Below are 24,314 nucleotides of genomic sequence, written 5' to 3'. Positions count from 1 at the left end.
AATGTTTTCATAATTTGATAACTCTTGACGTATCTTAGATTTATTAAATACCTCAATCATCATATATGAAGTGCATTTGTTCATTTATCTATAGTTTATAGTTTTTACTTTTATAAAGTCAACTTGGCATTATCAACGGAGACAGTGGAATTTAAGGCTCAAAGGCTACGTAGTAATCAGCTTCTTGCTGCAAAAGTATCTCCTCCTAAATACTTTTCAAACACCACAGCAAGTAGTAAGCAAGCTCCAATCTTATGTTGATGCCCACTTGACTCGAAAAGTAAGGTCACTTTCAAAAACTGCTAAGCAAAATTGAAATCTTGATCTGTATTACATCCATAAGGAGCTGTTCCTAGCTAGCTTTATATTGTATATGGTGTCTAAACAACAAACACAGTGATCAAACTTCGTAGTTGCATTTTCCAAACAAAAGGAAAGCAAACAAGCAAAACAAAGGCCTCGAAACAAAAGTGCGAAATTTTAATTTATCAGAGTCGAGATCCATCCACAGATTACAACCTAATACAAATGTAGAAAAATAAAATATATATTTTTAGTAAAATCCACCGAGAACCCAACCATGCCCTCTAACTTCACTAATTTAGAGAAGGCTCCAAGCATGGCCATCAAAGATGACAGAGATGCAAACCAGAAAGAACAGCAATTTCAGACAGGTTTATTTAATCCTCAACATCAGGCTACACCATCCTCTTAACTCACCATTACAAGTAAAATGAAAAGCAAGAAATCACGCCAAACAGTACAAATGCAGTTATACACATCCGTTAGATGTGAAAAGAGAAAGATATGTAGTTCTCTTATACAAAGCTTTCGGATATACTAAAAATTACAGTAATGGTACACCTTGAACGAGCCAAATTTACTACAGATAATTCCAGTGCCCCAAAAATCACCTGGTGAAGGATGGATGATACGCAACACAATCAGTGACCTCCAGTTCTGATGCTTCCCTATTCACCAAACAGATTGTGATGTTCAAATTCATATAAACTGTTACCATAGGCCAAAATATGCAATTTTTACTTAAGGCACTCTCATTCAGATACTCAGTGGGGTATTCTTCTGTTCTGTAGCTGCAACAGATGAATTAGTGAGTGAATCGACACAGAAATGTATAGGTTGATATTTCTCCTGCCTAAAGCTGAGTAACTTTACAGGCTCATGACACACAAATTTCTCCCACTTCTAACTTGTTCTTGCTTTGTCCATGTGATCAAAACTCTTTCTTGCTTTCTCAAAGTGATCAGTACTTTTTCTGGACTTATCACCACGATCAACACTTGTTCGTGACTTCTCACGTCTATCTGTACTACTCCTGGCTTTTTCAGTTCTATTGTCTCGCCGATCAGTGCTAGTTCTTGATTTTTCTGGACGATCAAGGCTGCTTGATGACATCTCTGGTCTATCCAAACTTAACCTTGACTTTTCTGGCTGGTCAGTACTCTTTCTTGATGGATCAGAGTGCTCAATGCTCCTCCTTGAACCATTTCTTGGCAATGATCCCTTTCCCACTGTTGAAATAAACTTTTTCAGATGCCTTATATATTCTGGATAAAGCTCCAAATTGCAATGACCACCACCATTTAACCATAAAGGTTCATACTTCTCCTTGCACAGCTCCCACAACTGTTTACCATGTGAAAAATCAACAACTTCATCTGAGGTCCCCTGCAAAGTAATCATATTTGACTTCAAAATCAAAATCTTAGAATGCCAGAAATCACCATGAACAAATGTTGTAAATTAAGGCCTGTAACACAATTCCAAAGAACAGAAACACGCAACAATCTAACAACATAAAAGAGAAATAAACATATATCCTTATATAAGCCATCTCCTGGACAATTCGATATACTTTACATATTTGACAGTTATTTGTCAAACTGAACAATGAAAATTCGAAGCTCTAGAGGAAAATATTTTCTTTGTCCACTTCTAAATTAAGCTTCACTCTTAAGTTCATGTTAATTAAATGAAAACCAGACTCAAAATTGATCATGTAATTAAGGGAAGTATAATCACTTAGACGGATAGCCTAGTTAAAACCCCAGGACTAATGGTTTACCTTCATGTCACCCAATGTCATAATTTCAAATTTACCCTTCATCTAAAAGTCTTAATTTTTGTTGCTTCCCCATCGTATTTTTATTTTTGAAGCTATACTATTATCTGAAATTTCAAGCAGACTTTTTTACAGCTTTCAATAAAAGAGGTTTCCATTCATGACACTTAAAGTCTATGAATACACACAAAGAAAGGTCAAAGGTTTTTCAATAAAATTTACTGATAATAAATATTTTCTTAAACCCAAACCAGCTTTTAAAGGACATTAAAATCAAGAACCCTTGTTAAAGATAAGACTAGTACCACAACAATAGGCGGCTACAAATTTTGCGCTAGCTTCTTGTCCCCCAAAAACAAGTGGCAGGCACCCACCTCAGAAGTCCAACCTCAAGTGGAGCAAACATTTGCCATGCTTGTATAATCTAACTTAATAATATAATGCCCAAACATATGCAAGAAAACTGAGACCAAAAAATAAGGGACGAAGAAGGATGTTCATTATTTAAAAATATTAGCAAGAACAAGAAATGGTAGCAATTGGTAAAAATCGGCTGCTCTTGGCCCATTAATGGGCTTAACTGGGTTAATCCAATCCCATTGGTGAGTAAAGAGGTGCAGTGGGAATGCCTGGAGGAAGTTGGATCACGGTCAATTTCGACAGGGCCTCAAAAGGAAACCCAGGTCCCTCTGGGGCAGGCTTCATGACTAGAGATTTCAGAGGTAATATCTTGGCAATGGGAGCCAAAAAATTATAGGCAGGCACGAACAATATCACCGAAGCTTATATGCGGCACTGGAAGCAGTGTTATTGGCCAAACAAATTGGGGTCTGAAAAATCCATTTAGAGGGTGATTCGATGATCATAGTAAATGCTCTAATCCAAGGCAAGGCGGAAGCATTGAATATTAATAAATTAAGCAAAGCAATGATGTGGCAGACTCCCTGTCAAAATGGGTGGTGTCACTGAATGCGAATAATTCTGCAGATTTTTGGGAGCGATGATTTGGAATGGGGTGAAGGCCTAGAAATTACACTGCCAGAGTGATTTTTGCCATCATTTTTTGGTAAGTTTGTGAATGGATGGGATGGATGGGACAGGAATCATAAATATGGGGCGCAAAGTCTCGAGTATTTTGGCCTTTAAATAGCATAGCTCTTTTCTTCTTTTCAAAGTGTTTTCTGAAAATATGTAATGTCCCCACTTTGAAATAAAATTTAATAATAAAATTAAAATATAAAATAATATAATTAAATATGATTAATTAAAAATTAATTGAGTTAATGAAAAGTCAAAAGACATGAAAGGAAAAGTTGTGACTCCCTCAACAATGAGATATAAAAGGGAGAAGAGAACCTCATTTGAGAGGGGGAATAATTTGAAAATAAGAGGTGCAGATCTGATTTAAATAATAAGTGCAGATCTGATTATGAGAGGTTGTGTCCCATTCAAAGGGCAGAAATAATGAAGAGTTGCACTCTTTCAAAGGGTGCTAATGGTGAAAGGGCATGTCTCTTGCCAAAGGGTATACATGATGAAGTGGTGTGACCTCTCCCTCACATTGAGAGATATAAAGGAAAGGAATCAAAGCATCCAATAACATCACCATGGATTGATAAGATCAGAACTGTTATTATTTTACAAGCAGTAACATCTTTGTTCTTAGTGGTATGCATGGGGATGAGCTGAGTTGTTCATTCACATTTTGGCATAAAGTGGTTATATATACTTATGGATAGAAAACCGGAAGAACACCACCATCATTGCCCAATTGGGTGGTTCTATGTGCACAGAGTCAGTAAACCAGATCGCATGAATACATGGACTGGTGTCAGGGATGACAGTATAACTATATACATAGCATAGTGACAAAGAACTACAGCACAAACCACGACAATACAGTTGCCATTACAAAATCAGTCATAGACACAAATTGCACACTCATATCAATGAATGACACCTTCAGAACTGCTGGTATCATTAACTCTATCAATCATGACTCATAACATATCCTCAATTGTCAAAATCCGGAAAGCTGATCAAGATAAGTTCCATTATTCGAATTAATCTCAGAATTTTATAGTAAAATATACCTAATTCTGATAAAATTGTATTTATTAATATATTACTATTCTAATTTGTGGTTAGAATGGATGTCTCAGGTTTAAATTAAGGGAAATCCCAAGTGGGGGCATTACAAAATAGTCGGCTCAAGGTTGATAAGAGTGTTTGCATTATGGAGGCAAATTTCACTGTGAGAATAGTGAAGCAACAATTGGTGTTTTTGGGTCGAAATTCTGAGAAGCAGCTGAAGGGTGTTTTCAAAATCCATGACCCGTTGTTTCTGCAAATGCTGGATATTATTCTTGGAGAAGAGTTCATGAAGACGGAACACTGTTACTGAGTGAACGCGGATATTGTGTCTATGTTTCTCGCCTGGGGTTTTGAACTTGGAACCAAGGCGGAGATGGACTGGGTAGTGAGAGAATACATTAAGGAGGAATGGGTCTTTGGTCTAAAAGCAATAATGGCTTCGGTGATACTGGGGAAGGGCTTTAAGGAAGCAAAGGGCGACTGGCGAGAGGTAGGCAAGAGTGTGGAGGGTCTCGGGCTTTTTATTGTGTGGAATGCTAAAGAGTCACAGGAGGAGTGCAAAACAGAGGCCCAAGTAGGTTGGAAATCTCTCTTGGAGTTCCTGCATGAGAGGGAGGTGTTGGCACGGATAGAAGCAGAAGCAGAAAAGAAGGATGGGTCAGAACCAGGCTTTGAGCCAAGTGACTTCCGGATCAACAGCCCTGTGCGAGTGCAAGTGTCCAAGGCAAAAGAAAAGAAAATTGTTCATCTGGGCTGAAAGCACTTCTTTTATGATGCAATGTCTTTTTGTATGTGTAGTTTATATAATTATAGACTTCGGATAGTATATAGTGGATGCCTGTCACTAGTATGGCACTTTGCAAATTGTTATGTGCTTTCAGTCGGGTTGTTTAATACCCATATAGAATTAGGAGGACTGTATAGTTATGTCTATAGTCTGTGGAAGTTTTTGAAGGTGTTGGAGATAGGGTTATAATGAAAGGGTGGCATGATAGCCATTTTGATAACATTATCTGATCAATGTAAAGCTTTCCTTTATTTTAATAAAATACATACTATTTTCAACGATCAAAAAATAAAAAAATCAGCTGCTCTCACAGGTGCAACCAAGTTAACTTAATGTACATCCTAATGGCTGAAGATATTGAGGAGACAAGATATCCTTTCCAACAAATGCTAAATGGAGCCCTTGTGAAGCAATGGAACCAAATGGCCCAAGATCCTAAACAAGTTGTGCTCACAGATCATACTCCAACTAGCTAACCTTCTGCAAACCTAATGCTAAAGGTACAAGCATATGTGTGTATATATATATATATATATATATATATACTTATAGAAAATTTGATGCAAATTTGAAAAGTGGCTTGACCAATTGAATCAATGAGTTTATAATAGTAAACATATCACATTCATATCTTAAAAGTCATTCCACATGTCTAAATATAGGTCAAAAGCACAGTCTATAAGCTAGCTAAAGGGTGAGTGAGACAACTGTGGACCAACCAATGTATTCTTGTGAGCTGAGTGCAGTCTCGCACATCAATTCATAAGACAACACTATATGCATTACATTCCTTGCATAGTTCTCTTGTGTGCTCGTATAGTGCCAAGATGCTTCACACATCGCTATACATCTAGCCGTATTGCTTCAAATGCAGCTGCACATGCATCAGCCTCATCATTTCTGTGCAGTGCACAACCACACAACCTTGGCAGTTATTTGACCATAGTTGAAAAAAATGAACTCAGCAATAACTTGCCTGACCCAAAAATTTCAATCACTTGACTGACTTCATATATGGATCAAAATTAGAGTTTAATACATATCATATACCAAAAAAAAATAACAAGTTTAATACACAAGTTTCAACATAAATAAAAATTACAAATGAGAGTTTCAGTGTTGATAATCTACTTGCAGATTGTGAAAAAATGGAAATTTACTAAAACACTGGCAAAACAAAAAATAAATAAAATAAACAAACGAAAACCTAGCAGACTAACAGTAAATAAATTACTAAAAGCCATTAACTGTAAACTCATTACTTATAAACAGTCTTCGAAAGACTATTGCTGCGCAGCAAGACAACTACAATCATAGCTTCAGTTCTCAATACAAATAAGCAGTTCTTAAAGATTTCAATAGTGATGGTTTTTGGCTTAAGTTGTAACTTCTAAAGCACCCCTACTCAAGGGTTGATGTTCAAACTACTGTTAATAGATTTTATTTTGTATACAAGGGAGTGGATCCCAACTCCACAATTGATGTATCAATAAAAATAAACAAGGAATAAAAAGTAAAACAAAAATAAACAAAAAATCTGAAAATGTCTTCAAAATAAAACAACAAACAAAAAAACTAGCAAGATTACCATTGAAGAAAATTTGCTCAAAATCTGCTCCTTAAAGCCTTCAGATCCTAGCTAAATGCAGAGCTCAAAATAATCAAAATTGGAACATTTTCAAACAAATGAGTTATAAAATTGTGGCCGAGTTTTGACAAGCAATTGGCAAGTTAATGGTGAGCTTATTTGCTTGTCAAGTCAATGGTGAGCTTATTTTAATAAACAGCCATTAGTTGTTCCACAAGTAACTTACGAGCAGTTTCAACTCGTGAATTTTACGAGTTATTCACAAGTTTCACAACTATGCTTTGTGTGTATGTTTCATCAATGCTCTACCTATGTGACTTTGCATTTGACCATATGCATGTGACACAGAATATTAACATCCACATCTTATGCTTTTCGATATGTGGATGACACCTAGCAAGCCCTGCACCACAGGAATTGGCTCCACACAACTCACTTGGCATTATAGGATCCAGCACATGGCGGCATCATGTGCCACATGTAATCTATACCATACAATTTTGACACTCAGCAACATCCTATCCCCACATGCCACACAACCACACATGTTGGACACATGTCAACATAGACATGGCTATCAGCTGTTGACCAGCACATATAAATACTATACTTGTATGCCATTCCATGTCCCCTTTCCTTGGACTAGAATAATTAATAATTATTTTTAGTTGGGCCTAGTAATTTCTAATTTTGGAGGCAGCTTAATAATATTATTATAATTAAAATAAAAATTGTTTTTAATTTTAAACACTAGTATGAAAATGATGAATATTTTTAAATAATTGGAGGGAAATTTAAATCCAAGGCCCGATCTAGAAAGGTATATCAAGGAAATGCCTAGCCTCATTTCATCATCACGATTTCAATTAACACTCTTCAATTCAAGTGTGTTCATCCAAGGATGAAAACCCTTAGCTGTATTGTATTTCTGTGGTCCATGAGGACGAAAAACCTCCTAGCTCTCTTCTCTGGAGGTGAAGACGAAAACTCTTGCTTCTTGCATTCGCAATTCTACATCAAGGGTTGCATGATGGACTTTGGAGTTTGTTGTGCATGATTTCAGGATTGGTGATAAAGCGTTTGCATGCAACTTATTAATTGCTGATTTTCAGAGCTGTAATCATCATCGAGCGCCATCATTGGAGAAGCAAGCTACTTTCATTAATGATCAGTTGCATCCTTTTGGAGAGCGCTGGCAAATTATACCTATTTTGAAAGCATACATGGTGAATTTCCAAGCAATCAAATTTGATTGAATTAGTGTGAACACTGCCACACTCCTACAAATCCTGCTACATCAGTTTAATAACATTTTCAGCCTTAAAGGGGGAGATCATAGCTAAGCAACAGGTCTACACTCAGATGCACCTCATTCTAGGGGTATCAATTGCCATTTTGGAGCTTGGTCACAGGATTTAGACACATTATATAATCAGATTGCAGTACTATATTGCTTCAAAAAGGGTTTGATACAACATATGATAGCCTCCTACAACCAGCAATCAGTCCATACTTGGATGTGCTGTCAATCCTTCACATGTGGGAGAGCTATCAGCATTATTTGGATGTTCATACAGGTCTGCTTCTGACTGTAACCAGCACAAGGGTGACCACATAAGTTGTAAATATCCCCACAGTTATATAGATTGAATGTAACATTAGTTGGTGAGTGCATTTTCGTTTGTAATGCTTAAGTTTATGACTCAATTCAGTATAACAGCATTGTATATCTTTGACATTGAATAAAATATCATCTGGAGAAGTTGTGAACTTCTGTCATATAGATTACCAGCAATAGTTGATCTGAATTTTCTTATACACTGGGTTATTTCAAAGGATTTCAATTTATTTCTGTTTCAGTTCATATCAGCATTACAAGAAGTTCCAGTTAGCTGTTTCTCTTTTTAAGTTCAGAAAAATACAAAAAAATCATAAAAGACAAAGTTCTACATTGGTGACATTACACACCATGTATGGGTATGGGAGTCGACGAGATAGCCAATGCAGTCCAATTACGCAATACAGCACTGCAAACCATTCTTTATATGTTCCCACTCCATGCATCTGCTTTCAGGATCCACACAGTCTAGGCAAATCAGAGAAGATGTCTCATCCTTTTCCTGATCATGGGAATTTGCAATCCTAGCATTATTTGTAATTCATACTCATGTATTTACCACTATTCTGCCACTAAATTGAAGTAGCATTTTCAATAATATCACTCTCTCTGAATGCGTTAAGGCTTTCTGCATCTTGTCTTACAAGTTCCATTGTGCATTCTATAATTCATAATATTATCTAGGTCATTCAGATCACCTAGATAGGTTATAGATTGTTCACCAAGTGTATCCTAGGCTTAACTTGGATCAACTTATGAAAATTTTGTGGATCCACTCAAAACAGAATATTACAGTTACCCTATTAAGGATGCTGGCATAATTGAGAACCAATCATTGAAAATTTGCGAGGGTTTCATAAAAGCTCTCAGGGAAGAATATTGTGATGGCAATTGTGCCAAGGACAAGACAAAAATCAATCTATGGAAGAATGCACTGATAGCCTTGTTTGTACACAGAAAGCAGAGAGCGCAGTCTTCAAATACCTTTGCTGCTTGTACCAAGACATCCAAATTAAAAGAGAATTCTTGGTCTATGTTAGTGAATCCAAGTAGGGGTAGATTCTAAATTGCTTGACAGGGGATCAAAATTTGGTTACTATGCTTGCATGAGGAGTACAGTCCCATCTATCATCCAAGAGCCTTTAACAATTATATCTCTATCTTTGTTATAAAAAATAAAAAGAAACCCTTCAGCAGAAAGGTCATCTGAAGATTTTCTCCACCAGAGGATTTTACCCACTTTTCAAGATTCTCCCTGGACGGCCAGTAATTGGAAAATTTGACAATAACTACTTGAGACTTGTACAACCTGGAACAGTAAAGAATTTCCATTTTTTGAAACATTAATTTTGGTTCCAGGAGGTGGCTCTTCTCTGGGAAATTCAGAGCTTCTGGGTTGAGAGGTTCTTCTGTAACTAATCAGCATGGAGTTTACACACATAGCTAAGCAATTGGCCCTTCTTGGCAAGCACACTTTGATGTTTTGACTGGCTGCCATTGCCTTTTCTGGGAGGGATTCCATTGGTTGGAGCACCAATTGTTTCACTCAATCCTATCTTGTTTCAATCAACCTGATCTCAGATTGGTTCACTCATCCCTGTTTTGTTCCCATTGAACAAATCTCCAATTCTGCCTATTTTTGTTAAAAAGATTTGCCAAAATTTGTGCTGCATGATCACTTCACTTCTCAAGTACTCAATGTGTACATTGTGTTTCTGCTTTCCATCAATTTCAGATCACAAATATTATTGTTAGCTGTTTTTGTGACTCCTAAAAATAACTAAACCAGGAGTTTTTGAAAGTGTAAAATCAGTTAAGTCCTAGTATTCAAAGCCTCCAAAAGTCTCTCTGAGATGAAAATATGATGACTGTTGGGGGTCACATTAAAAAAATCTTTAAGTCATTTATTTTTTTACCTCTAAGATAAGTTTTACTAATTGCTAAGATTTTAAATGCTTTGGTCTTGTTGAGCGCCAAAGTCATCGTTTTCCAAATCCATGTGCATCCATGTTCCAAAAGAGCTTGAGTTTAATGAAGAAAATTCAAACCTGTTAGTTAGGGTATTTATCACTTTTGTTTTCTCCTTCACAACGTTTGTAGAAGCTTTAGACACTGTCAATTTCCAAGAGCAACATCTATGTTACTACCTTCTATTACGATTAATTGAGCATAACTACCTAATTCTCTGTAATACAACTTGAGATGCCATTAAAACCATGCCTGAATCCAAACCAATCTGATCCCATTCCCAGAAGAGGGCTTGGCTGCCTAGGGTGCTTGACAACACTTCCTTAATGTAGCCCAGATTACCAGAACTCAGTTCATTCACCTTTGGGGCCTGCAGCCCAGATTTCAGGAGTCGTCCTTTCACCCTTGGGGCTTTCTATTGAAGTGGTTTTACTCTGCCCTTCCCTACCAGCACCCATCTCCCTTGGGGAATAGAAGGATTAGAATAGATTTATGACTTAGGACAAAGTTCTCGCAATATCACTTTGTACTATGGATGTATATTATGACTGTCATACATATTACAGTCATTAATATTACTATTAAACTCTACACAAGAACATTATCAGGCTTCATATATTAAGCATACATATTAAGCACATCCCCATGCATACCACCAAGAACACGGATGTTACTGCTTGTAACTTAATAACAGTTCTGATCTGATTGATGGTGAGGTCCCTAAATGCTTTCGATTCCTTTCCTTTATATCTCTCAATGTGAGGGAGAGGTCACACCTCTTCATCATGTATGTCCTTTGGCAAGAGACACACCCTTTCACCATTAGCACACTTTGAAAGAGTGCAACTCTTCATTCTTTCTGCCCTTTGAAAGGGACACAACCCTCCACTATCAGATCTGCACTTGTCATTTCCAAATTCTCTCCCCCCTGCCCCCTGCCACTCAAATGAGGTTCTCTTCTCCCTTTTATATCTCACGTTTGAGGGAGTCACAACTTATCATTTCATGCCTTTTGACTATTCATTAACTTTAATCAAATTTTAATTATATTATTACTATTATTTATTATTAAATTATATTTCAAAGTAAGGACATTACAATCAGGAGAGTTTATTTTGGATTCAGTGCATCCATGACCAGTTCAGGAACATAGGATCTGTGAATTATTATCCTGTAGGTAATGATTTTCAGATTGCTCAGAAGGCTTCATTTTTAGGGAGTTCTTGCTATTTAGACCATGAGTGTAATCTGAAAACCAGTTCTTTCTGGCCTTGTAATAGCAAAAAGACTCAACTTTCAGATACGTACAGCTGCTTGTTAACACCTTTTGAGAAATAAAGTGAGTATTTATCTTCTCTAATCTGCTTCTTTGTGTGTAAACATGAATGATTGATGCATTTTTTATGATTTCATGCAAATCCTTTAAGTATGTCATATTTCTTTACACCTTATGCAGAGATAAATATATTTTTCACAAGTTGTAGGTTGTATCGTTGGTTTAAACAACTTTCTAGCAGATTTATGAGACTTGCCCGAACTCACCTAGACTCGGCGAGTCCTAAGTCGAGTCATCCTCGATGAGTCTTGGGAGCTAGGACTCAGACTCAGCTGAGTCCGAGTGAGTCCCATTTCCTAGACTCAGCTAGACCAGGCAGTTTCTTTTTTATTAATCTCAAAATTTAAATGCATTTTTGGTTTATGACATGCCCCTAGAATATACATGAAATATAACAAGTAACTCTCCATCTTTGTTTTCAAGTCAGTCTCATTCTCTTCATCAAAATATATAAATGAAATATAACATTTAAGTATAAGTCACATTTCCCTTTGTCTTAAATTATACTTCATGTATAAATTGGTAGGATGTTTGAGAGTGGTTTCAGACCTCTAAGAGTTATAATGCAAATTCTAAGTTTTAGAAGATCTTATAAATTTTCAGACAGTCAAATTTCAATAATCAGCAGGCTCCTATCAGGATTATCTTGTGCCCTGAACTCTAGACCTATCTCTCTCCCTATCACTCTTCCTCTATCTCCTCTCTTTACCACTCTCTCCTCTCTTTACCACTCTCTATCCCACTCTCTCTCTTTCACCCTTAGACCCCTGCGAGGGGTGCTACCCTCAACCTCGTTTTGGTGGTGCCCCCAAACCCCATCAAACTTTAAGCAAGTAATAGGCCAGTGATGAATCACAATCATAAAAATCTACATGATACATATCCCTTGTTGCAAATCTCTGCATATTCATAGTTAAAAAAAATATTATGGCTACTACAACATCCAAGACCTACCTTAGATGCCTTCATAGGAGGGATGCAATCTCCTTTGAGCCATAGACTTCTAGTTATTGTTTTGATATTTGTTTGAAACATTTGATGTCATGGATTTCATATTCAATGAGTTTTGTATGCATTTGACAATATTTAAATATCTAAGTGTGCTATTTCCTTCGACTACAATTTGCATTTATACTTATGTGATTGAAGTATACTTGTGTATGTGATCAAATTAGGTTCTATTTGATGATGTTATTGTCTCTTTTAAGGTTTATTTAATAAAGGGTGCATGAAACAAGTTTTAAATCCTTAAAATCTCTACATTTATTGGGTTTTTCACTTGTCATGTCTGTGTTGAGTCCGGAGTCTTGAGTCAAGTCACCCTCACCAAGTCCGTGCTGAGTTTGAATCTCGTTTCTATGCAGTTTCTAGTTGTGAGAACATGTGATTTTTCCTTCTAGGACTGAAAAACTTCAACTTGTACTGATGTGTAAGTATGTCAAAACCTAAGTTGTGTAAGGGTTATCTTGTGCATTGAGTAGTTGTGTGTATTAAACAGCAGTATAGGTTTGAAAACCAGTTTGGGACATCACCCCAACAGAAGTAGGTTTAATTTATGTCATTGCTTTTCCCTTTTTCAAATGAATCAAGTAGAATAGGTGAAGCTCCAGGGGAACCAGCCTGCTTTGGAGATTGACCTCTAACTATCAAAGCCCACACTTTGAGAGGCTTCCTATGTTTCAACAAGTAGTTGAGTTGGTAACTCAACAAGGGTGCATACTTTGTTGACAACAATTATCCCTAACAATGGATCATGGAGTGTGATCCAAAATGTTGATGCAAAATCAAACACAACTTTCTGTAGATGCTCTTTGAATAAGTTTTATTTGACAACTAGTCATCCCTATGTCTAATGTATGGGTTAAGGGTTAAGTTAGGGTTTATTCTTCAACCTCAACCATAGGGTTATTAGATGTCATATTCTAGAGGATCATGAAAAGACACTGTAATTGGGTTAGACTGTAATAGCAGGGATAATCAGAGTGATTCCTTCCATTATTGATACTGTATGGTAAAACCCTACTTGAGAGTATCATTCTATGTCAATTGAATTTTATGCGAGCATACAACCATGCCTACCATACATCTCATGATTGATTTGATATAACTGCACATTTTATATTATTGAATGCTTGGATCTTTAAATGGCACCAGGTCATAAAAGCATCTTTGCAAACTAAATCAGAGAGCACTACTTACAAAAATGTATGGATCCAATTCGGGTTGTCACATATAATTGTCTCATACAAGGATGCAGAATATTTTGGTGCTTTCATTGATTGGTTAAAAGTGGATATTCTTATAGTGTACAACTCAAAGAAAGGTACATGGTATGAGAGTCTATCTTGCATGTAAGATAGCTAACATAAGCACAATCAAGCTCTACATGGCTCTGTTGGGAGCAAACCAATTCAGTTTTGTTTGGAGTTCCATCCATTCGCACCCATAAATTTAGCTCCCTCAATTGCATTGACAAGAGACTCATCACATGCATAGAAGGAATTAGACAAAGAAGCAAAGTTCATTGAATGAGTTCAAACCATCCAAGAGCAGGTACATGGCATCTTAAAAAAAGCAATGCAAAAACAAAACAGCATTTGTTGTAAAGTATGGTTGCATATACAATCAAAGACTCAAAAGGTCAAAACAAAAAAATCAACGCACTCCCTATGAGTCTTGAACCATAATGAAGAAGGTGGAAGAGAATGTTTTTGAACTGAATGTTCCACCCTAGCATGGGTATCCAATGTGGAGCTCCTCTACCCATATTTCCAACCCTTTTGGGCTTCTACAATGTGATCTTGATTGCATTACACCTGCAATGACATATCAAATTGTGTATCCAAGACCAAAGCAATCAAAAACTATAGAATGATACTATACCAGATTGCCAAAGTAGGTCAGCTTGTCCACCAAGGAAAGAGGTCCACAGAGTGCTAGATAAGAAAGAAGTTTAAAAAGTTCTCATTAGTATATACTATATACTATATACTATATCTTTGAAAAGACATTTCCTCAGTAAGTCCCGTGAAAATGGAGTTTGTCACCTCTCAAAAAGTAATTGATCCAGGTGCTAGCCCAGAATAGAATTCCAAGGAATCTGAATTGAGGATGACACCTTTTGCATTTTCTAAGAAATACTTGTCAACATTTATAATCAAGGTTGTGGCACAAATGAACTCTATGTATCTGGTTGTTTGAAAGGCAAATCCAATGTGGATCAAAAAAGTTGGAACTCCAAGTTATTATGGCAAAGGTACACAAAATCAGAAAAACAACAAACAGATCAACAACTTAGTTTCAATTTCCAATATACACGTACAGCTCAACATCAACTAAACCACTAGATGTGGCACCAACCTTCCAATAACTGTTGGAAGATAAACCATTCCATCTTCCACTATTGTCTTTTCATTATCCATCCTACATAAGTCTCTAAAGGTGCATTATCTGTAAAGGGAAATGTCCCCAAAACACACATAAGTCACTATTTCCGAGACGAATCAAAGGAAACGTCCCCAAAATGCAAGGACATGGAGAACATTTGCAAGGGACAGTCGATCATCCCCTACAAAATGTAAGGGTTTTCTTTTCTACTTAGGTATGCACACATTAATATAAAATCTCAAATATCGGTGCATTGTTTCACTAGGAAAAATATATATGTATATATAGATTTATATAATTTTTTTCTTGATAAATGAAACCAAACTAGGGATTTGGACCCATTCTATTAATCCACAAAAGATTTTACATTGAAGGTTCATAACAAACTTGCTACCATACTCCACAGGTGTTACAAAACCAAACAACCATTGTCGAAACATAGGAAGAGCATAACTTAATTTGTGTATACCTTATAGTATAGTTGTTCAATTATAATCTATTACATGGTTATTAAAAACAAGATGGGCTTTATCCCTTTCTAGAAAACTCATTGCTGCCCAACTTTGCCAAAATACTTTCCCACTACAGCATTACCTATTAGCACTAAAACCCGCAACTTCAATGTCCACTTGCATATCCACCACTAGCTTTGGCTCCTCCAGCATCTCCTTCACAAACTCCAACCTTCCAAAGCTTGTCCTCGTCTGTGATCCTCATCAATGCTTGTACCCCAAATTAAAAATGGTTGTAAAGGGGCATTAAACCTATAATACAACCTTGGCCAACAACCTTCCCGCACTTTGAAACTGGCCCCTAGCTGGACCATTGCCAAGAATTCTCAATTCCGCCCCACCAACAACCTTGCACACACATCTCCATCACCTGCTTGGCTTCATCATTGATGTCCAATTCCAACAACCATGCAAAAATCATGGATGCGATGTCCACATTTGTGCGATATTTATGCTCAACACTCAATAATTCATCTCCAAGCATCATTTTGATCACTTGAAGCATCATTGGGCAATTAACTAAGAAGAGATTTTTCAGCCTTTCACTAGAAATTTTGCCTCTGAAGGCTATTTGGCAATCCCTTGCCCACAAGCAAAAGTTAGCTTCCATCTATGATAAAAGATCTTTTGCAAATTACAAGTTTTTGATTCCTTGGTTGTCCTTATAACACCTATTGCCAATGCATTTTGGCCTTTCAATGCATTCCTTTGCCCTATTGTCCACTAAACATCCCAACCTCATTAATGAACATTAATGAGATACATTTTTATACCCAACCTCTCACTCAAGATTGGTACTTAGATCATGTAAATTTAAATCACCCCTTTCCTCTAATCTTTTGACCGCCCACCAAGCCAAGCGGTCTACGATTGAGTTCCTTTGTCTATATACTTGAGTTATGAGAAAATCTTCATAACCATCTAGTAGCTCTCCAATTGAATTCAAATATCTGCTTAATTTCTAGTTTGGAGTTTGTCTTCTCTTGATAGCGTTTATGTTAATTTGAAAATCTCACTCTAGGTGTATTTTCTTTATACCAAGCCTTCTACTTGCCTTTAAAGCTATACCTATATCTCAACCTAATTATTTGTTCCTTCAACCAACTTCTTGGATTCGAAGGAAATTAGATTCCCCTTCTAATCCCGAGCCACACAACCAGCCCATAAGGCCCTAGATTACCTTTGGATGCATCATCAAATTTTAACTTCACCCAACCAATCTCTGGGATTTTCCATTTCACTTCAGTTCTTTTAATCAACTGTGTATTAACCCATCCAACCCCATTAACAGGGGATAAGTTATTATATTTTATACTCTAATGTTTTTTAAAAGTATGTTTTATCACTTATATTTTAGAGGATATTTTATTTTTTATTCTACCTTATAAAATATAGTTTTCTAAAATATTCTTAATTCAATATTATAAAATAAAACTACATATATACAATGTGTTATATTTAAATAATTTTAGCATAATATTATAATATTTAATGCATATTTAATATTTATATAAATTTAACATTATTATATTACAAATATAACATAATATATAATACAAATATTAAATGTATGATATGTTTACTATTTAACTATATTTATAATTTGAGACTTGAATATATTCATTTCAAATTATGAATGAGGTATTTAAATATTCTATTTATTGGCAATTATGATTATCACTATTCTTATAAATATAAAATTTTGAATATATAATATATATTCTTGTACCTATACCGAAGGCGAAAAAAATTTGCCGTCTGCCATAGTACCCATAACCAAACTGGTAACTTAGAATAAAACATTTTTTTAGTCATTTCTTCAAAGAGCAGTTCTAACTAGAGATAGCATCATGAAAAGAGGCATTATGGTAATTTTGCATTTTTAATCTTTGCTCGAAATTGGTAGAATACTCCACCTGCTCATCATATTCGTGTGGAAAAGAAAAAGGGTTGTGAAGGGATCTCGTTTATCCTTTTAACTTGGATAGCATATTGTTTCCCGCCACGAGGACAAATTCATATTATAGTTTATAGTTTATACAGACAGCAAGACCACACTAAAAGTCATCTCAGAAGAACTTAATTGAAAATATTACTAAATTACTCTCAGGAAAAGGAATATCATAATATAGGAGATCAAATTAGAAAGTCTGTTAAAATTTCAAAAGCTCATCCACTGTGAAACTAGGTCTAGCAGGTGCAAGAGGGGTCCTTATCGAGCATCGTCAAATTTAGAAGGTGGAATTTTCTAAGGGTTTATGGTAGTACATGAACAAACTATTGATGTTAAGCCATTATGAGGAAAACTATCAGAATAATTACTGCAAGAAAATTACCGTGTGGAGGCATTCTTTACTAGTTATGGCAGGTACAAAAGGGTAGTGAGTGCTACACTGACTAGTTTTTAAAGATAGCCTTTAAGGAATTTGAGGCCATCTCATATTTTCCAAGCTCTGGATGCTGAAACATACTAAGATAATTAAATAAAAATGCAGATGAGCTAACCATGTCTGGACAACACAGAACCAAAGAGATCTTGGAATTAGAAAAATAAAATATGCCTCTACGAAGACATTTTGATTTCTCTAAACATTATGTACCTTTCTCAAGTAAACTGTGTTTCAACTTTGAAAAAGACAGCAAATGCTTTTAAAGACATTAAATTTCCATGGTATATAGTATTACAGTATTACATCCTGTATGCTTCTGGGTTTGACTGCATAAACCTTTTTTCATCAAATCCAGAAGCATAAAAGATCTAAAAGTAAAAACTGATAAAAACTCTTAATCAACTTGAAAATACATAGTATAAAAGCCCTGTAGACAGGAGTAGAAATGCATTATATTAATGTAGTGTCTAACACTATATATGCATGTGTCTGTACTACAATTAGTGGATATACATATCCAGAAGCATACAGGATCTAACAGTAAAATATATATATCACATAAACTTGTGCTCAACATATGTAGGATTAAAGCATCTTAAGAATAACGGATACTTACATGCATAATCAGTACAGGACAGTTCACCTGACCAATTTTGTCAATATTCTGCACAAAAAATAGCGGAGAGATATAGGATTACTTCCAGTTTCAGAAGGTATCTTTTACTGTATATTTTTGGAAACAAAATCATATTTTATGTAGTACCTTGTAAATATCAAACCAATAGGTACGCTTGACAGGGTACATCACACGTAAACCTGACATTATTGGACTGTGCAAAACTACAGCTCTTAGTTGAGAAAGCCGTGATGCCAAATCCACAGTTGGACCACTTCCTACAGACTGACCATACAGGATAACGTCCTCCTCCCTTACTCCATATTTCTCTTCCAGACATTTATATGCAGCTTCAATGTCTGCATAAGTATTGCATTCACTGGGCTGTTCAAGGGGCAAACAAAAATCAAGCTTATAGTTATATTAGTGTACATGGAGAAAGTAGGTCAATCTCAGTAAAATAACACACTTAAGGATTTGTAATTATAGACATAAATGCTTATATATTCACCATCAACCAAACTCAAAACGAGATTGTACAGGCAAAACATCCACGGTCTTATTACAAATGTCACACCTTTCCAGTGGATTGTCCATAACCAGAATAGTCATACCTGCAAAACCAAGCGTCCAGTACCTGCATATGGTCAAAAGCTTGTCTCTCAAACACAAGAACTATTTAGTGCCTACATATTAACTAAAATATTCAAAAAATAGGATGAAGGAAGAGTTTTAAAAACATAACTTAGTTGTTGATTATCTCAATTGACCAGTATTTAGGTGGTCAAAAATTAAACTCAAAATCATTTATCCTAGAAAGGCTGGAGCAAGAGAAGTGCATTTCAACTAATTCCAGACAAACAAATACAAATGTTCTGTATTCTATAATATTTTCTGGGCAAGTTAGTAGAAGAATGCATTCAGATATTTCAACAAAAATGTCCACGTGGACAAAATCATCAGTCCTTGAAAGGCTTGAGGACAAGGATATCATTTCAAGCAATTCTAAACAAACAAACACAAATGATCCATACCTCTGGTTGCTTTCCAGGGCTTGCAGTTAACTTGAGATATAAATACTCTAGCATACATATCACTATGTACAATAGAATGCATAATATTTTCTGTGCCAGTTGGCGAAAGAAACATGCCAACATTCACACAACCAAAACATAACTGTTGTATAAACCATGAGATATGTAAGACAGTAAGAGTACTTCCAAATGAACAAAAAGTATGAGAATGTTCAGACTGGCAAACAATGGCCAAATGGATAGCCCATTTTAAATTAGTGGGTTGCTGTGAAACTAGATAACCATTTATGATTAAATTTTTGAAAATGGAGGAGCATCACAAATTATAAAAGCTCAAGAATATGATTAACAATTCAACACCTTCCGAAAATTGAGAAGGTAAATTAAATGTAAAAACCAAACAATGCATTTGAGATCAACTCGGACCACACAAAGGGTTTGTGTCATTACAGGGTTTACCAAGAATGCTATTTAGTACTAGAAAAAATGTTTATGGAATTACAAATTGAATAGCATAGGGAAATATAGCATTGTGTATGCATGAAAACTTATAACAGCTTAATTCAATAGGAAAATGAAACCACAATAACTAGTTCATTCAAAATGGAAAACCACGAAAGGACAAGCATGCCAGTCACTTCATTTTTTCTTTGCATATTTGCACCAAGAGAAAAAGATTACTAGACACAAAATGTGACCATCACACACTGCAACAGCTACAACCCAGACAGATAAGACTCACTGAACTCAGTGGCAAATACTTTACAACCGGAGTGATTTTGCAGTAAATATACAGCAAGTAACACACAAAAAGAAGAATATTATTGATGATTCCATTATTTTTGTATCTACAGATTCCATATCTTCAAATTTACGAGTCACCGAAGGAAGAAATGAAGTATATGTGACATTTACTGTCTTAAAATCCATTCTGTAGAATAAAGTTGAATTCAAGCATTTGTACACATGACACAGTACACACTCTTTTCCAAATTTTCCCCTCAAATGCCCAGAATTCTATGAGTTTATCCTATTCTTAGTCTGTTGCCAGGCAAATTACAGGAACTCAATTTCTGAGGATATGACCAAAAATTATAACCATAATGAACTAGAAGTTAACATTAATCTGCAAACTGAAGATATATCAAACTTAAAATCAGAATGGTAAAGAACAAGGAAATGAGATGTCAATTAAGTCTCCCATTTCCGTAGTACCACAAAAATGTACCCCAAAACAAATGATAGACAGCAGGCTAAATGGTCATAGCTTAATCACTTCTGGCCAGTAATAGCTCCTAAGATCGATCTTGAGCAGGGGTGGGCCAAAACAAATGATAGACAGCAGGATAAATGGTCATAACTTAATCACTTCTGGCCAGTAATAGCTCCTAAGATCGATCTTGAGCAGGGGTGGGTGGGAGATTAAGTATTATCAATATAAATGTTGATAAGGTGACACTTCAATTAATTTTAAAAACTTAAAATTAATATATTTAAAAGAAATATTGATATTCAGTGCATCTTATAAAGAGCTTACACTGCCTGTCTGCTCTGAGTCTTGACACAATTATGTAGAAACTGAAATTTAATTTAGTTTCCCACAGGTGAGGCTCAGGACTTAAACATTTTCCCACACTTATTAGGATGCCCAAGATCAAAGCTCTGCAAAATTCTCAATCAGGGGATATACACTGACAGGCTATCTGTATAACAAAGGGAACAACACGCACACATGATATGTATACATGAACATAAGTGTGTGTGTATATATATAATGAATGTGTACACACACACACACACACACACACATATCAAAGACTTTTCTAGTGTTCCATAGACACGTATCAATCTCCCGCCCTCCCACCAAAAAGAAATGGTCTATTTTGAGGATGGATGTTAACTGTCCCCCCATTGCTCTCCTGCTGCCACTTGCAAAAGGGGATGACATCCCTAAAGAAGCATGGGACATCATATCAGGGATACCCTGGTGGCATTCCCTTCTTCAGAGGACATTGGGGGAAGTCCCTAACATCCCTGTGACAGGCAGTAATGCCTAGATATATCTTGACGGTCTCAAGGATGCCAGGAATCCCCACGCTGAACAAAGACAAAAAGTCATTTAAATAAAAAAATAATTCTACAAAAAATATAACACCTAGTTCTGACCCTAAATATAGCTTTTAGAATGGAAGACAAGTGTCACATTTATGTTTGCCAATTACATCTTCCGGCCTCTATATAAGGGGATGATCCTTATTGTAATAGTCATTCGACTCATTCCAATATCTTCCAGAATAATATTATGTTCTATTATTTGCAATAAGGTATCAAAGGCAGGTTGAATCAATCAACTGGATTTCAAAGAAGTTGGGCAGAGAAAGGTTGCAAGGCATAGGTGAAAATTTTTAGCTGAATCACCAGGCACATGCCTCTTTCACTAATACAATAGAAGTATTGTAGACATCATAATATCATTTCAGAGAAGTATAGGAAATTAATTTAAGTCAAAGAGGAAAATACTTGCGCCTTTTGCTAATCATAGAACAAATATCTGGAAAAAATCACCAAGTTACCGTGGCTTGGACTGGTCAGTAGTCCAATCTAAAACAGATCAGCAATTTTTTCATAATTGGGCCCAAATCCCAAGGCATGAGAAAATTGCTATTGCTACAATTTAATCCAGATTTGGTATAAAATTTTAGAAACTGTTCTTTTGGTCTATTTTTCTGAATTTTCAGGTTTTTTTCTTACCAATTTTTCCCAGATATATCGAAAAAATCTGTATGTTTTTGGTTTGCCAAGTCAATCCCATGAAAGATTTTTGCTACTTTGTCTATTACGCTCAATCAACATAATCAGGTAAGATGAGATACATCTCTAGAACATAAACCCCACCATCTAAACCACAACACAGTAAATACATCTATAGCAAGAGGTCCTTGGCATATAGAATTTGCAAAATGGTTGGATGGCTAAATTAATTGAGCAAGTTAAATAATCAATAGTCTTCGGATGTGGCAGAAATATGTTCACATTGATGACAATTAGGATATTTGGAGACTATTTCCATTTCGAAAACAAATCAATAATCTTATGAAAAAAATATATAACTTGGCAGAAAAGCTCTCCTTGTTGACAAGGAGGACATTTGGAGATTATTTCCATTTCAAAAAATAAGTAATATTGTTTTGAAAGAGCTGTACAAAAAATGAACTTTAAAGACATATAAAGCTTTCTAACAGGGGAGCTCATCATCAAGCCTTTTAACAATAGATCAGCAAGTCAGAAAGCTAAAATGGCAGTGTCTGCTGTCCCATTGGCTATCTTTGACTTCATGGATGTTAAAATTCTTCTATTCTATGATTGGAGCCAATTTTCATTTCAATTTTTTTTTATGTCAACCAAACTGCTAAGTTTATTATCATTTTATGGGGAATCTAATTTTTTAAAAATGTGAAATATCAAATTGCTAGTTTTATTAGAAAATTTACGGGAAAACTAATTTTAAAAAAGAATGTGAAAATATCAAATTGCTAATTTTATTAAACATTTCAGGAGGAACTTAATTTTAGAAAAAATTGCGAATAGCAAGTAAGCAACCACTTAACACACTAATACCGTGAAAATTAGCAGAAGTATCAGATATTTAACGCAAAAACACTGATATCGGCTAAAGTAGAACTATGCCAAACCTTTACATGGCATTGCCCAAAATCAGAAAAAGACAAGAAGAACCTTTACATCACTTCCCTGTAAAGAAATAAAGGTAACTATCCGAATAAAATTCAATCACAGAATAGGGTTTTGAGTACAGACCCCAACAAATTAACGCGAAGATGAAGACTTAGCTCGGTGAAAAGCTCATACATCTGGCCCAAATCCGCCGCATTGCCATGAGAATACAATAAAGTCATCTTGGCCACTGGATTCCGCACGTAAATCGCCACTATTTCTTGACCTCTCCTCGTAGGCAGCTTCATTACATCGACATTCTGCTTCTGCGGCACATCTGTCATAGTCAATGATCCGCTATCTTCGTCCACGGTTATCTTATACGTGGGTGGATTTGGCGGAAAGAAGGCAAATTTCGCAGCCACGGTAGACGTAACTCCACCCATTGTAACCAAACTATCTCAAAACTTTTAAATCCGCCTTCTCAGAACCCTAGAAGCTCTATCAAAGCCTCAATAATTTATCCATCTGTCATTAATTTCCAGGATTTACACTTCCAGAGACTTCTTAAGCCTGCCTCCGGTACAAGAATTGCGACTTCCCTGGCAGATAAATTGAGACTGCCAGAAATTCTACAGCCGATGGATCAAATTCAAAACACGAATTACCTTGAATTTGCAGGAAAACCTGCTCAAATTATGGCAGAAAAAGCAAATCCACGATATAAATCCCAATCAAAACCACTATTCCAGAAACATTCTTGAGACAATTCCCGTCAATTCATATAGATTATCCGCCAGGATTTGCAGGGATTATTCGTCGTTCTGAGAAGACAGAAAAGAATACCGGACGTTTGCTCTTCTCCAGAACCGAATGTTTGTGGTCTTCTCTCTCTCTCTCTTCTTACTCGATTCTCTTTCTAACGGTTTCTCTCTCCTCTCTGGATAAAGAAGGTGTGATGCATGTCAAGTCGGGCACCTTTAGAATTGGACTTTTTTATTCTTATTTTTTTCTCTGTTGTTAACTTTAGGGCAACGTAATTATTTTTGATGGAGGCATTAAATGTGTGAGTGCGTGCCATCATGTAAAATGATGATTGCGTGTGGAGGCAACAATCCCGTAGAATTTCAGTACGGTGTAATCTTTTAGTCGATGAGTGTGGGACCCATGAACACGTGTCGTGCAATGAGAGGACCAATGCTGAATTTATGTGGGACCGCCACCAAGAT

At 35.9% G+C, this 24,314-nt stretch overlaps 1 protein-coding gene across 1 annotated transcript; it reads right to left on the bottom strand.

Moving 5' to 3' along the window:
• Positions 1-655: 655 nt before the first annotated feature.
• Positions 656-24,073, bottom strand: LOC131029552 (uncharacterized). The gene is made up of 5 exons (XM_057960065.2): positions 23,230-24,073; positions 18,957-18,993; positions 18,527-18,763; positions 18,380-18,427; positions 656-1,689 (listed from the first exon to the last, which is right to left on the bottom strand). The coding sequence occupies exons 1-5, from the start codon at positions 23,529-23,531 to the stop codon at positions 1,207-1,209; spliced, it is 1,107 nt and encodes a 368-aa protein (XP_057816048.1). The 5' UTR covers positions 23,532-24,073; the 3' UTR covers positions 656-1,206.
• Between the last annotated feature and the right edge of the window lie 241 nt (positions 24,074-24,314).

Source organism: Cryptomeria japonica, chromosome 2 (assembly GCF_030272615.1).
Source record: "Cryptomeria japonica chromosome 2, Sugi_1.0, whole genome shotgun sequence".
NCBI lineage: Eukaryota > Viridiplantae > Streptophyta > Pinopsida > Cupressales > Cupressaceae > Cryptomeria > Cryptomeria japonica.
Note: the sequence above shows the minus strand (reverse complement) of the source record. Positions and strands in the feature narration are given on the sequence as shown.

Coding starts and splice junctions, on each gene's coding strand:
- LOC131029552 (XM_057960065.2), bottom strand. CDS start 23,531: ATGGGTGGAGTTACGTCTACCGTGGCTGCGAAATTTGCCTTCTTTCCG. Junction 18,994..23,229: donor CTTCGCGTTAATTTGTTGGG/GTCTGTACTCAA, acceptor TTGGTTTTGCAG/GTATGACTATTCTGGTTATG. Junction 18,764..18,956: donor ATGGACAATCCACTGGAAAG/GTGTGACATTTG, acceptor CCCCTTGAACAG/CCCAGTGAATGCAATACTTA.